Consider the following 14,380-nt stretch of genomic DNA (forward strand, 5'->3'; position numbering starts at 1 on the left):
GTCACTAGTGGAAATCATAGTTCTCCCTCAGCTCAGCGGGGAGATGCGGAGGCCTGATGGACACGGGGGGGCTGGTGCGGGGGGCGAGGGGCATTGTAGACCACGTTCCCAGATAGGCTGGGCGTGCCAGTCCTTACTGGGTGGGTTTGCACAGGAACACATAATTCTGATGCAGCATAATTTACCAATATTTCATTTAAGAAAAGTCCTGATTTATTTGGGGCATAATGTGAAGTAAAGAGTTAATATTCCTTTTTTTCCACAAGGAAAGTCACTGTCCCCAAATACTTTACTGAGTGACCCATGCTACCCTCTGGATCTCCCTTCCCATATGTCCAGGCAGGTTCTGCAGCCTGCAATCCGTCCACTTCATCCATCGTCTGTCTCCCAGCCACGCGACACTATCTTAGTGACTCCAGCTTCAACTCAGCCTTGGTGTCTCTGAGTCACCTCTCTGCCCTTCTCGTTAGTTGGGGTGACCACTGTGATTCTCTTACATTCTTTCATTCTCTTCCACATAGATTTTAGAATCAGTTTTTCAAATTCCCTCAAATCCTTCCTGACATTTTGGTTGGATTTCATTGACTTTAACCTATGTCTTGTTTTTCATCTGCAAACGGGGCATATTAATAGAACTTTTTCTCAAAGAGTTTTTTTGAGGTTTGAGGGAAATAAATAAAGGGGACATGTAAAAAAGTCCCAATTCACTTTAGCTGCTATTATTATCATTAATGTGATAGATTCATTTGGGAGAGATGACGAGGAAACTTAGTTTTTCCGTCCATGAATAAATACAGCTCTCTGTGTAGGTCCACTGTGCACAGTGTCCACATGCTGTCCGTGATGGCCTCAGACGTGTCCAGTGGATTTCCTTCCGGGCACGCTGGCATTCTGCGGCCACGACGGACAGCTGGTCTCAGGAGCAGGTTCTAAGTGGTTACAGTCGCATGGACACGTCTTTGATGGTATTTTTCTTAAATGTGTATCCAGCAATTTTGCTAAACTTTCTTATTAATTATAATGATTTGACTGAAGATTCCCTTACATTTTCTATGTGGACAACCGTATCGCCGACAAGTAACAACTTTTCTGTCTCCGCTTCCAAATCTTACATTCTTGTGTTGGTTCTTGTCTTGTTTTCACTGGAGTTTCCAGGACAATGACGAATAGCGGTGACAATAGCAGAGGTCCCTTAGACACTGTCTGAGGTGTCCCGTTAAATGTAATGTTTGCTGGACGGGGATCCTGGGCAGGAGGGAGACCTGTCCCACGTGGTATGCTGGCTGCGGGGTGTGCACTGACGGACTGTACCGACACAAGCCTGGCAGACTGAAGGCGCACCGCGAGTGACGATCACGTAAGCCCCAGGACGGGCCTGCACACCGGTCTGACCCGCCCACTGCACCCGACCCCGCAGCCAGCACTGCCTGTCCTCTCACCGTGGGCTCTGCACGCAGCCCTGGCTCCCTCGGGAAATGGGGGGTGAGTTCCAAATGCAGCGGGAACACCCCTCCCGTGGGATCCGTGCAAACGTACACGTCCATCACACAGCCGACTCAGACGGACTCCGGTTCCGCCTGCAGCCCCACCTCTGCAGCCGGCCGGCACGTGGGCTGCACGTGGCCCATCTCAGCCCTGCCACTTCCTGTCACACCTCGTCTGTTCCTTGCACACCATCATCTATCAGCGACTCTGGGAAGATGATCTTTAGCCCAAACTCACTGCCAGCCACATCCCTGCCTGTCCCCAAAGTTGGTGTAGACAGTTCTCACCCCTTGGCCCGAGGTCACCCTGCAGGTGGCGGGTGATGGATTCACACTAACTACAAGATCACAATCTAGTTCTCAGAGTCTCAATGTCCGACTCGGAGACGAATCGCCCTGGGTTGCTGTCCAGTGAAGGTGCGGGGACAGGGTCTGGAGGGGACAGGGGACCTGAGGTGGGAAGTGAGCCAGCCCACCCAGGAGGAAAATGGGGCCAGCAGTGCAGGGCGATGGGACAGATGGCTGAATCACCGAGCTGTGCTTGCACACTCGCCCACACCTGTCCACGCCCACATGCATTTCCCAGAACACCCAGTCACCTTGGCGGTAAAGCGGGCCGGAGCCCGAAAGCCAGTGTCCACAACGACCGCGTACAGTTGGTGGCCGGGCAGGGCGTTTTCTTCCAAAAAAATGTAACCAGCTTTCTTTCTTTCACGACGATCTACATGTCTGCTTTTATTAACCAAAAGTGCATAAAGAATCGTAAAAACTGTAATAAAAATACTGGGAAGCAGGTTTTCTGGCTGTCTGTAAATAAAGGAGAGGAATAAAGAGGGTTACTCATGAAAAGAAACACTGCCCGACTCCCCTCACACTGGGTGCACACACAGGCAGACGCACATACACACACCCACATGCGCACACACTCATGCACACGTACACACACGCACACACACAGACACACACCCACATGCACACGTACACACATGCACACACACAGACACACACACAGCCCTGCTTGTCTTCACTGATTTGCTTTTCAACTCACTGAAGAAGAAAGTTGATTTTTTTGGGCAAAGTGTCCGATAAGGGACAGGTGGAGGGTGGGGTGGCCTCTGCCGTGTCTGGGCCTGAGGACCAGGCTCAGCCCCTCAGGGAGGAGGGTGCCGAGGTGGAACCAAGAGGTTCCCAGGCACAGAACTGCCGTGTGCAGTGACCAGCACCCACGAGCACAGACTCGGACCAAGGTGCCACATGACAGAGTGGGTTCACGTCCAGAAGCTGTTGTGTGGGGACCACGTGCTCTCTCTGGGGAACTCTGTCATGAACTACGGATCAGAATACCACCCTCTGTCATTATCAGAGTAAGTGGCGTAACATGTCACAGTGGCAACGTGCAGGTATGATGAAGGGTCCTGCCTCCCAGAACAAGGCAGGGGACTTGTTCCCCATCTGCTGGTCCCCATCTGCTGTACAGTCACCACGTGTCCCCAGGCTCCAGTACTGGCGGGGATCATTGAACCCCAGGCCCACAGCAAGGAACTGAGGCCGGGACCCTAACCAGTAAGGAGCTCTGCCTGGTTTGTGTCCTACAGACCCTGGCGGGTTTCAGGGAGGGCACGGGGCCGTGCTGCGTGAGGACGTGGCCCCTGTCCATCACCCTGCCCTCTGACCCCGTCTGACGGCCGGGCACTGTCCCGCAGGCTGGAGCCGTGTTCCGAACCCCAGCTTCAGCTCAGCAGGGAGCTCACGGCTCCGTGGCTCCAGCCTGTCCTAGCCTGGACTCTGGCCACCCCAGGCCTTCAGGTGCTGTTTCCATCTGGACACCCCCATGGCTGCCCGTCCCCCGACACTCCCTACCCCCATCCGAAACCGTGTAGCCTATTGTCCCGAGTCTCAACCACGGGACTCCTGGTGACCTTCACAGCCACCAGCATCTGTAGCGTCAGTAAATCACTTCTTATCACTAAGTGTCGGATCCGCTTTCCGGTCGACACAGTAATCAACCCTCTGATGACTGATTAAAGAATAAAGCAAGGCAGAGTTCCCGGTCACCTCCGTGTAAGGGAGGAAAACTTAACACTAGCACTCACCGGAAAATGCAGGCTCTGCCATCGGCATCCATCGGGTGGTGCTGCTCCAGCGCCAGGCATGGAGTGGGGGACACGGCTGCACGAGGCAGGGGGTCCTGCCGCACGCACTTGTCCACACCCACCCACATGTCAGAGCCTACGGATATTTGTTGTACACAAAACAGTGGCTACAAAATGCGGTGAGTTTTCAATGTATCTCCTCGAGTGGGACACTGTGACAGCAGGACAAAGCAGGACAGCAGACGAGGCAGTGCCATCGCTGTCGATGCTGACCCGGTCAGCCACAGGGGCCAGACCCACCCTGAGCTGAGCGGCACTTCAGGACGTGCTGGCTCGTGCGCTCCTGTCAGTGAGTGTGTTGTGGACAGACGGCCGGACACGAGGACCACACGATCTCAGCACCAACTACCTATGACACGCACACCCCAGAGGAAAATGAGAACGACTACCATGGATTCGGGCACCTGCTGACTACCTGCGGCGTCCTGCACGGCGCACGTGTGAGGGAAGGGAAATTGCACCTGATTGAGAAAACAGAACTTACTGCTGTAACTTGGAAATGTCACACATTTCAAAGCTGGCGTTCAGGTTTCTTCTCGCGACAGAGAACGTGCCGAGGCGGTCATAGCTGCGAGAGAGACGTGGGTTAGGGACCACGTGTGTGCAGCGTGACAGCAGGCAGGGCGAGGTGGGGGTGACGACAAGTCCCCGCAGTCAGACCTAGTTTCAAGTCCTCAGCTAAAACCTGAGTTAGAATCAGAGACTCTGTTCTGACGACCCGGCAACCCTTCCCGGGTGAGTCTGCACACAGCTCCACGGCTGCCATGACACTGCTGTCCTCGCCGTGGACATGGGAGCTATCGCAGCCACCTCAGCGACTACGGCCCCTGCACAGTCCAGCCTAAGCCCAGAGTGTCTCTGGCCAGGGACTGACGACTGACTATGCGTCTGGCCTGCGCCAGTCCTGGCGTCACAGACATCCTGTCCCTAGGGACGCCTGCGTGACAACTGCTACGACTAACTTTTTAAAACAGGGACCAATCCATCCTTATCATCTGTGAGCGGGGCCATGTTGAATTCATTCTCGCATCTGGCCTAGCAGAGAGCAGTGCATAACGGCGAATGGATGGCCACATGGATGAGTCGTGGATACTTTAACAGCGAACGAAACGCTGAGCTCTACCAGCAAGTCTGATATGTCCCAGCAATAGAACGAGTGCAATATAAGAGGCAGTAAGCGATGATGAATCACCCCAATTGACACTTGGTGTAGCCTGGACAATACTTGCCTCCTGGCCGGCAGCCACGAAATACAGTCCTTCATGGCTTCGTTTTTCTTAAGAAGGAAACGACTATTTCTAAATGTGCCTGATAACTGTGTATTCCTTATTCTAATGAAAAGACAACAACAGCCTCTAACAGAATTCTCAGTTTTGCAGCCAGATAACGAAGAATTTCTAACCCATGACATGACTGATACACCCGAAAATTCCTGAGAGGGAGGCCACAGCTGGCGTAGGGACTTTCCTTGTGTCAGAAAGTTCACCTTCACAACCACGTGGGGTGGGGCGGGGCGCACGAGGTCGCTGGCCTGGACAGGTGCAAGCAGAGGCCCGTGGCCGACTGTCCCTGTGTCCCCTGAAGACTATCAGGGCGCGTTCGTGAACAGAGCCCATACGCCCGGCTCTGCCAACCACCCGTCCTCTCGCTTCTCCAACAGAGCTGGCTGAGTGCTGGTCCACGCCCCTCTCCTGGGTGCAGAGGGGACAGGCACACGGGACCCTGCTCCTCCAGAGGACGTGACTCAGGGGGCACTGAGCTCACAGTTGGGGGGCAAGAGGCGCAGGCGGCACAGACCGCTCCATTTTCACAGGGGAGAAGGGCCACATGGGGAAAGGCAGCTACTCACTAAAAATCTCCACCTTTCCCCCAATAGCGTGTCCATACCTACAGCTCACTTTTTCTGGAGACGTTCCTGGCTGCGGAGAGAAACTTCCAGATTTCCACTCTCCCGTGTCCCAAAACAGGCAGCGCACCCACTGGAAATGCACACTGTAGTTCACTGCCTCGGCCAGATATTTGTTCCGGGGTTTCCTGTCATGGTCGGCATCGAATAAGGACAGATACCCCAACGTGCTGTCTAAGAGAGAAGAGTGAACATGACAACCTGAAGTCTGCACAAAGGCGTGACCCATTCTAAACGCAGACCGGACGGAAGACAGTGGTGACAGGGCAGCAGGCACTGGGGACCGAGCGGCAGACAATGGGGATGGAGCAAAGACAAGAAGTGTGCCCGCAGCGATCTCAGGGCAGAGGCAGGTCACAGGAACAGAACTGAAGGGTGTGTGTCCTGCCCGCTGACCTTGCAGTGAAGCCGCAGGGATAGAAATGTGGATGATGTGTGTGTCCCAGGAGAAAATCTGTTTCACAAGAAAATCAGAAGGAGTAGGCTTCTCAGAGAACCTAGGGGACAAAAACAGAGCAATGGCTCACTTCGCTTTATTTTTTCCTCTCAAAGATTTCAGTCATACGATGTGGTGCAAATACCCTTTTAAGGGCCGGGAGGCAGGCTGGGATGAATGGGGACACGATGCTTACTCCCCGGCCCTCCCGGGTCTTTCACTGAGGACCACGTGGCACACTTCCATTCCTTATTTCATCACAGAACCAAAAGCTCGGTAGGAAACAAGAGCAGTCGCCAGCCAGCTGGCAGGAGGACAGTGCAGGCTCCCGAGGGCACGGGCGTGTCTGCATGATCACCTGCTTACGGTGACGTCAGCAGTCGGGAATGACAGCTGGGGGACAGTATGCACAGCAGGGGAGAAGCTGCTCAGAACCAGCTGACCTTTCTCGTCTGCGACTTAAAGGATTAAGTAAAAACCCAAACTCTTTAAGCCGGCAGACAGGTCTCAGACACTCGATGGCTTAGCTCAGGTGGCGATGGGCATGCAGCCCAGTGAGAACTGAGCTGGTGCCGACCCTGTGGACGCCGCCCCTGCCCCCTAAACGGGAACAGCTGAAATCTCGGTCACGTGAGAGACATGGGGACTCAGAGGAGGGAAGGACGAGGACACGCTCTCCACGGCTGTCGGCCGTGCAGGCCTGGTGGGCGCTTACGGCCCGATGCAGGTGTCCACGTATGACGGTCCCTATGTGACGTCACCGCCAAGTGGCTCCACCCCAGACTCACCAACGCAGCTCACTGAGAAGGGAGACTCCTTTACCAAGTCCTCTCAGGTGCATCACTGTGAACATTTTTACTTTTGAAAAACATGAAATGAAAACTAAGAGCATGCTGGCCCCGGTCTGCACTGTGAGAGGGAATTAGATCCTAACGCGGCCACTTCCTTGGTCGCCGACTGTCCTGCTATTTCTCACTCCAGTCACCTCAGTGGCAGAGGTCCCATCTCAGAAAACACAGACGGGGATGTTTCTTCCCAGGGCCACAGAAACTTCACTTAATTTCTTTACACAACGAGCCTCACGACTGCTTCAAAGGTGCAAGTTCGTTCGCTAATTTTTTCATGACGTGTTCATACGGGCGCCATCTCTTGCTCCCACCCTGTTCTCACCTCAGCCATCGGCCCACCACACACCTCACCAGCAACATGACCGGGAAAGCTCTCGACACAGGCCTGGAAAATTCTATCCTGATCTGCAGAGAGTCCTGGGGGCTCTCAGAACGCCCGAAGAACTGATGAAAATTCACTCTGTCCCGAAGCAACACAGACACTGCTCGATTTCTCCTGCTACCCTGTCAGCAGATGGAAAACAAGTTGAGCAAAATCTGCCTTTGGAAAAGTAAAGGCCTTAGAAATGGGCCAGCACCCTACACGCAGTGGCTGTCAGGGGCTGTGCTTACCGGGCCAGCTTCCTCCCCAAACTCCACGGTCACAGGCGTTCTCAGCCACTGTCTGCGGATGGGCCTTCTGCTGGAGCAGCGGTACAGGGACAGGGTAACCGTGACACCCACCTGGGGACACAGGTGACCCCAGCGCAGGTGACGCCAGTATTCAGCCCAGGGGGAGAAGCAGACAGCGAAGCCCAGCAGTGACACTGTCCGTCACGTCACATCATGGACGGGGCCCCAGGGTGACACAGAACCAGTTCACTGGTCATAACGCCAGGGTCTGGGGGAGCACAGAGCTCCGTTTGCAGCACTCGGACTTAAGTTAATCATTTTTAAAGTTTTTGAAAGTACTTTTATCTTTTAAAAGCCCACACAGAAGACGTACCTGCTGAGTGCAGATAACCAGAGAGGCACAGGAGGATGAGGGACCGTGCCCCGCCCCCGGCCCTGCCGTACCCTTGGACCCACTGCGGCCTCTGGCTGATGGTGGGTCAGAGTGGCCCCACAGCCTGGACACAGGAACCCCTCGCTTTGCTGAGATTTTTTTCCAAGGGGAGCAGAAACGGCAGCACCGCTTGGAACTGAACAGCAGGTGACCAGCTGGTCATCAGAGGGCTGTAGTACCTGGTCAGGGACGCGTCCCCAGGGGGAGGGGCCGTTCCTGGAGAGCATGAGCTGGCTGACGTAGCACGGGATCTGTGTCTGCAGCCCAGCGGGACATGGCCCGGCCAGGTCGGCAGGCAGGAGCACCTGCACAGAGCCCAGGCTCTGCAGGATGTTCTGGGGGGCAGCGTGCAGCCTCGTGCTGAACTCCATGGGCCCGGCACGGACGTGGAGCTGGCGCTCGGTGCCCAAGAACAGGTGGCCCTGGAACGGCACACGGGGAGAGGGTGCTGGCGGTGTCTGGAATGCAGGACAGGAGGGGCGAGCAGCCTGCCCCAAGGAGGCTGAGGATCAGGACCGTTTCCACTGCACATGGACCTGGCAGTGACCTTGTGGGCAGGGCCCCAGGGCTCGGTGCACAGCGGGCGCCAGCTGTGAGCTTCAAATGTGTTAGTTGCTGTCACTAGGTTCAGACTGAGCACTTATTTATGTTCCAGTTTTCCCAACATTACACCGTCAGTGAAATAAACCAGCAGGTCTGGGCGGGAGGGGGGATACATGAGGAGAGAGGAGCAACAGAAGCTTCTAGAGAGCAGTGGCCTTTCCCAAGGTGAAGAAACCCAATCAATCCCGGAGACAAATTCCCATCGTTACTGCAGCAGAAATAAATGAAGTAAAGTTTGGTGGGTTCTCTGTAGCAGTCACACATCATCAGGGCAGCTTTTTACATTCATGCTGCTAGAAACCGTCTGCCTCACTGCACTGCATTCCTCAAGCACAGAAGTATCCTGAGAAATGAAGCTTCTATGTCAAAACGTGTCCCCAACATCCCAAATGGAAACCTACCTAAATGAGAGGATGGGACAGAACCAAAGTTTCACTTGGAAGATTTCAATATTCCCATGAAACAATTAAAATTCAAAATGAAAATCTCCACATGTCAAACTATCACACAGCATAAGAAACAGCACTCGGGAGCCAGGGTGCTTCCGGGTTCTGGAAGGAACCCTGGGAAGGGATGGTTGCATCGCTCCCCTGGAGGAAACCGTGTGACTTACCAACAATACGTCCGAGATGGCCTGAATCCCTTCCACACGCAGGTGGTCCGCTTTCCTGGGTGGTTCTCGGGCGGCCACCTCCAAGACCCCGGACACGAGAAGGACGAGCTCACGCGCCCGTCCCCTGTCCGCCACAAACGCCGCCGAGAGCGGGCTGGGGGCCAGCAGCGTTCGGATGTGCTTGAGGATGAGAGCTGCGCTCGCGAGGCTTAGCTACACAGAAACACGAGGCATGCTCGTAAATACGATGCTTCCTCTCCGTGACGCACACCTCCCGCCTCTTCCGTTATGGCTAGAAAGTGGAACTGCTGACCCAGGGCTGGAGAGAACGGAGCCACGTTCAGGTTTGGGCCAACCTTGTACGTCACAATTTGCTCTCGGACGTCTGTTTCCTGACTCATAAAACGACCAAAGAGGAAGAAATGGTCTAACAGCTCTTTATGCTAAGACGCTCCTGCTCTGAACCCCAACAACCACTTCACAAATCCCTCCCGAACTGGCCCCACCTCCACCTTCTAGAGCTCTGTCGCTTCCTGACGCCCACAGCCATTCTGTCCTCCAGCCAGAGACCCTCTTCCTGCTCCCGAGTAACCGAGGCCTTTGCCCGATGCCACATGAGTCTCCCCGCAGTGCCTTCACCCCGTCTTTGCTGGCAAAAGCCTGCTTTGTGCTTTCTCTTTTCCTAACTCGCAGTACGGACCATTTCAAACACACAAAAGCAGAGAGACTTGTAAGCATAGCATTTGCCCACATTCACTGGCAGTGGGTTTTCTCCTGGTGCGCACTCAGCACTAGGGGCATGGGGGCAGTGAGTGGCGAGCTCTTTTTGTCCACAAACGCCGGCTGACGAGAACTCTGCAAACACACGCCCACATGCCACTGTCACATCCAACAGGGTCACGTGATCCTTTCCTACTTGTCTTTGAAAATTGGCTTCAAAAGCCCCGACAGTGGCTGCGCCGGCAGGATCCTGTCACCCTCTCGTCCACTGACAGGCCCTGACGGGTCTTCTTACGTCGACCAGATGGCACTTAGCGTCACTCGCCAGAGCCTGAGGGACAGGACAGAACCCTCTGCTTCGTGCCTGGCTGCTGGCAATGGCTCAGCACATGCAGATCCAAGAAAGGAAAGCGAGCCTCCCGTCCCCGACAGTCGTGCTTAAGCAGTGCAGCTTAGAGACACTTCCTGAAATCAAGCTCCTTCAGCAACAAGGAAGTCCAAATCACTTGCAAATACTTTCAAACTATGACAGGCCCTGCACACGAGGTAACTCACCATCAAAACAGACTCAAATGGAAAGAAGAATCTTTTGTCTAAATGAACAGAAGTGCTTGAAAGAATACAATGCGTTGAAGAAACCTCAGTGTGGCTTCACACTGGCCATTTCTCAAGTGACATTTATCAGAAGTGGCCACCACGCTCCGGCCCACCCACCACTGTGAGCCGAGCGCTGTGGCCGACCACGGGGGACAGAAGCGTTTGGCTGCCACCAGGCTCGTGGTCCTGACCTCATGCGGGGTCACTGCCCAGGTACCTGGATCCAGGTGTGGCCTGGGAACGCGAGCGGACTGAAGCAACGTGATCGACACGTGGGGCACCCCCTCCGCTCCCCAGCTCCGGGAGTCAGGTGGAGGGGCTGAGTCCCGACTGCTCACGGGACACCACCCACTGACCGCCAGCTGCGGATGGCGGAACGCGTGTGAATGGGGACACGCCTGCTGGGAAAACCGCTGAGATCTCGGCTCACCTGCCAGAGACACTGACGTCACTTCACTAATACAGGTGTGATCTGAGGAGGTAAGTCATGTCGGAAGACATGTGCAGCAAAGGTGTTAAGGGTTCTAACAGTCGTGTGCAGACTTGTCCCGGACGGAAGGGACTCTGCCTTCAGGACTCGGAAGGGTTCACAGAGAAGGTGGCCTTTGAGTCTCGGCTGGAGGAGAAAACGCTGTCCCCCAGGAGAGGAGGAGTGGGACCCCTCCAGGCTAAGGGACAACGTAAAAAACATGCGGTGACCGAACCCGGACAGCGCTACGTGGGGAGACGTGACAGGGGAAGGGCAGAGAGGAAGGGGGGCCGGGGAAGTCCTGCGTGACCCGCGGGAGAACGGACTTCGTCTTCGCGTGCTAAGGAGACATCAGTGTTTTAAAGCAAATGAGTGTCAAGGCCAGACATGCTTTTGTGAAGAGCCCGTAGGACGGGCCGTGTTGCCACGGGAAGCAAACCCTTCCGAGCCAGGTTACAGAGAGAAAGTGCAGTCACACCACTCGGCTTGCTTTCCTGTAAAAGGACAGATCGGGAGAAGTGCAGACAGGGAAGTGTGGGGTCAGGACACAGCGAGGTAGCTCCCAGTGAAGGAGAAGGCGGAGCCAGCAGCGCTGAGTCCCAAGCAGCTGTCCCCAGAGGAGGTGCACTCCCACAGACTGTCCCTTCAGGGTGAGCGAAGCAGGAGGGGGAGTGGACGTGGCCGCACTGCGCTTTCCAGGCACTGGGACAGCAGCGGCTTCAGGGCTGACAGGGAGCTGGCAGCCACGTTTGGAAGCCTAAAAATGCGTGAGTGACAGTGGACAGAGACCACCACAAGGCACCCCGCACGCTATGTGTCCTGCTGTAAAGAGGGGCGCGGGGCTGAGGTGTCAGTGGGACATGGTACAATCTCACCGCAGGGATCTTTCTAATAAGTGAGACCCTAGCATGTGACGACCATCCAGCAGAGGGAAGAATGGAAAAGGCAGCCGGGAACCACAGGTCACAACCAGATGAGGCAAAGTGGGGGCAGGCCCACCTCCTGCGGCCACACGGCTCGCACACCAGGGCACCTGTCACTGGGCGGACACAGCCCCGCACACCGGGGCACCTGTCACTGGGCTGACACAGCCCCGCACACCGGGGCACCTGTCACAGGGCTGACACAGCCCCGCACACCGGGGCACCTGTCACAGGGCGGACACAGTCCCGCACACCGGGGCACCTGTCACTGGGCTGACACAGCCCCGCACACCGGGGCACCTGTCACTGGGCTGACACAGCCCCGCAAACCGCGGCACCTGTCACTGGGCTGACACAGCCCCGCACACCGGGGCACCTGTCACTGGGCTGACACAGCCCCGCACACCGGGGCACCTGTCACAGGGCTGACACAGCCCCGCACACCGTGGCACCTGTCACAGGGCTGACACAGCCCCGCACACCGTGGCACCTGTCACTGGGCTGACACAGCCCCGCACACCGTGGCACCTGTCACTGGGCTGACACAGCCCCGCACACCGGGGCACCTGTCACAGGGCTGACACAGCCCCGCACACCGGGGCACCTGTCACTGGGCGGACACAGCCCCGCACACCGGGGCACCTGTCACAGGGCTGACACAGCCCCGCACACCGGGGCACCTGTCACTGGGCTGACATGAGGGGTGAGAGGTGGCCCTGGACGAGATTCTGAACACATATAAGGGTGAGCCCCTGCTGGGAGTGGGGACATCCCTGCCAGGTGATAGAGGGTAGGCTGACTGCAGGTCGTGTGGAAGGGATTCTGTGCATTCTGCCCCCACGTCCCCATGCGGAGAGCAGCCAGGATATCAGCTGAAAAGGCGGGACGGTGCTGGAGCTCTGAGAACGGAGTGAGGCTGGAGAACCCTGCCCATGGCTTAACGATAAGCAGTCTCCCTCCGCGACACATTTAATTGTGTTAACCTGTTTCCACTTGGGGTTTTCGAGCTGTTGTATCAGAAAGCAGCTCTTCACCGACGACCGGAGAGTGCGATGCTATTCGAATGAATTCTCAGGGCAAGTCCCGTTTCCCATCTCAGTGTCGAGACAGACCCTGCACAGTGTACTCCTCAAGAATGACCCGGGTGCTCATTATGCAAAAGGCAGGAGCCCACCTGGAGGGACGCAGCGCTCACCTGGTTAGGGAAGCCTGTGAGGTCCCGCAACAGAAGGACAGAGCCCATCACTTCTTCCTGCGCAGGAGACACAGGCGAGCAGACGGAAAGAAAACAGCAGGAGAGGACGAGAAGTTAGCTTCTCAAGTTTAAAGCGTATGACTCAGTTGGCTTGTGCACAAATAGAGCAGACCCCACGTTTCTGAGCTAAGACACCGAGGGATACCGACATTCTTCGCAGAGACATCACCGTGGTCCCAAGTGTCTCCTGCCCCTGCAGCATCTTCTCTTGGGCCCCCACTGGCCACCTCCCCCCACCATTAGGAAAGTGACAGGAGCTGGGGACGGTGCTGAAGGAACTTTGATAAAGGGTAAGAGAACAATGGAGAAATAAAAAAACATTAATTCAAATGCCAATATCATAATGACAATGAACAGGTATCTTCTGAGATGTGACTGTGGGGTGACAATCACAGGACAGGAGTGGCACACTTGCTGTGGTTTGGGACAACAGCCTTGGAGTATGTGGCCCTGGTCGTGGAGGTGGCAGTGTCATAAACCCAACTCTGGTGTATAGTTCCCAAGATAACATCAGATTGGGTTTACAGAATTTTCACTCACGGAAACGTGGGCAGAATTAGCTGCGGTGACGAGTGGCTTTTTCCAGTCTCTCTTTAGTAAACCAGCAGTGGGTGAGAGACCACAGCCACGAGTCAGAGCCGCACTGGAGGGCCCAGCTGGTCTCATTCCTTGACTGCGTTTTGTACACATGACCGTTTGCCAGCGAGCCAACCAGTCTTCGTCCCCACTGTGTTGATGCAGACTTACGGCCACTGGCCTCGCCCTGCTGTGGGCCATACCTGGTCGTGGAAAGCTAGTCTGCAGACTGAAGAAATGAATGCGTCCTGTATTCGTGACCACTGGCCACATGAGGGACTTGCGTCCTCCTTAGCCCAACGACTCAGCACCGCAGTGAGCACGGAGACATAGTTCCTCATTTCGGTGTAACTCCCCATCAGCTGGAGGGTAGACAGGCTTTTCAGGCTGGAATTATATCTGAAGGAAATACAAGCGTTACCATGGTCATGGCAACCCACGGCAAAACGTTTCAGGCTGCCGACCCAGAGCACATGGTATTTGCCACAGAAATGCTTTTTGTGTGGATCAGGGCAGAGAGAGTATGACTCAAGGAAGGGTTGGTTTGTGCAGACGGAGCTCTAGAAAGACAGTAAGGAGTAACATCCAAATTCTATAAAATCCCTTTGTCACAACTGAAGAGGCACAAGATGCCTGATAGACTGACACAGATACGCACACGAAGGAGAGCAGTGCAGAGCCAGGCAGAGAAACAGAAACGCAGTGGTGACGCAGGTGACGCAGGCTGAAGGTCCGATAGGTGGGGTGTGGGT

At 55.5% G+C, this 14,380-nt stretch overlaps 1 protein-coding gene across 1 annotated transcript in view; it reads right to left on the reverse strand.

Annotated features, from left to right (window-relative positions):
- Positions 1-14,380, reverse strand: part of PKD1L1 (polycystin 1 like 1, transient receptor potential channel interacting) — a 117,073-nt gene that overhangs the window by 73,098 nt on the left and 29,595 nt on the right. Inside the window, exons 22-31 of the mRNA XM_033087971.1 lie at positions 13,832-14,027; positions 12,993-13,049; positions 9,089-9,301; positions 8,052-8,294; positions 7,440-7,550; positions 7,174-7,331; positions 5,940-6,040; positions 5,525-5,717; positions 4,122-4,205; positions 2,084-2,291 (exon numbers count right to left, since the gene is read on the reverse strand). Of these exons, the coding sequence (XP_032943862.1) occupies positions 2,084-2,291; positions 4,122-4,205; positions 5,525-5,717; positions 5,940-6,040; positions 7,174-7,331; positions 7,440-7,550; positions 8,052-8,294; positions 9,089-9,301; positions 12,993-13,049; positions 13,832-14,027 (1,564 nt within the window). The remainder of the gene's footprint in view (positions 1-2,083; positions 2,292-4,121; positions 4,206-5,524; positions 5,718-5,939; positions 6,041-7,173; positions 7,332-7,439; positions 7,551-8,051; positions 8,295-9,088; positions 9,302-12,992; positions 13,050-13,831; positions 14,028-14,380) is intronic.

The sequence above is a fragment of the Rhinolophus ferrumequinum genome, chromosome 20 (assembly GCF_004115265.2).
Source record: "Rhinolophus ferrumequinum isolate MPI-CBG mRhiFer1 chromosome 20, mRhiFer1_v1.p, whole genome shotgun sequence".
NCBI lineage: Eukaryota > Metazoa > Chordata > Mammalia > Chiroptera > Rhinolophidae > Rhinolophus > Rhinolophus ferrumequinum.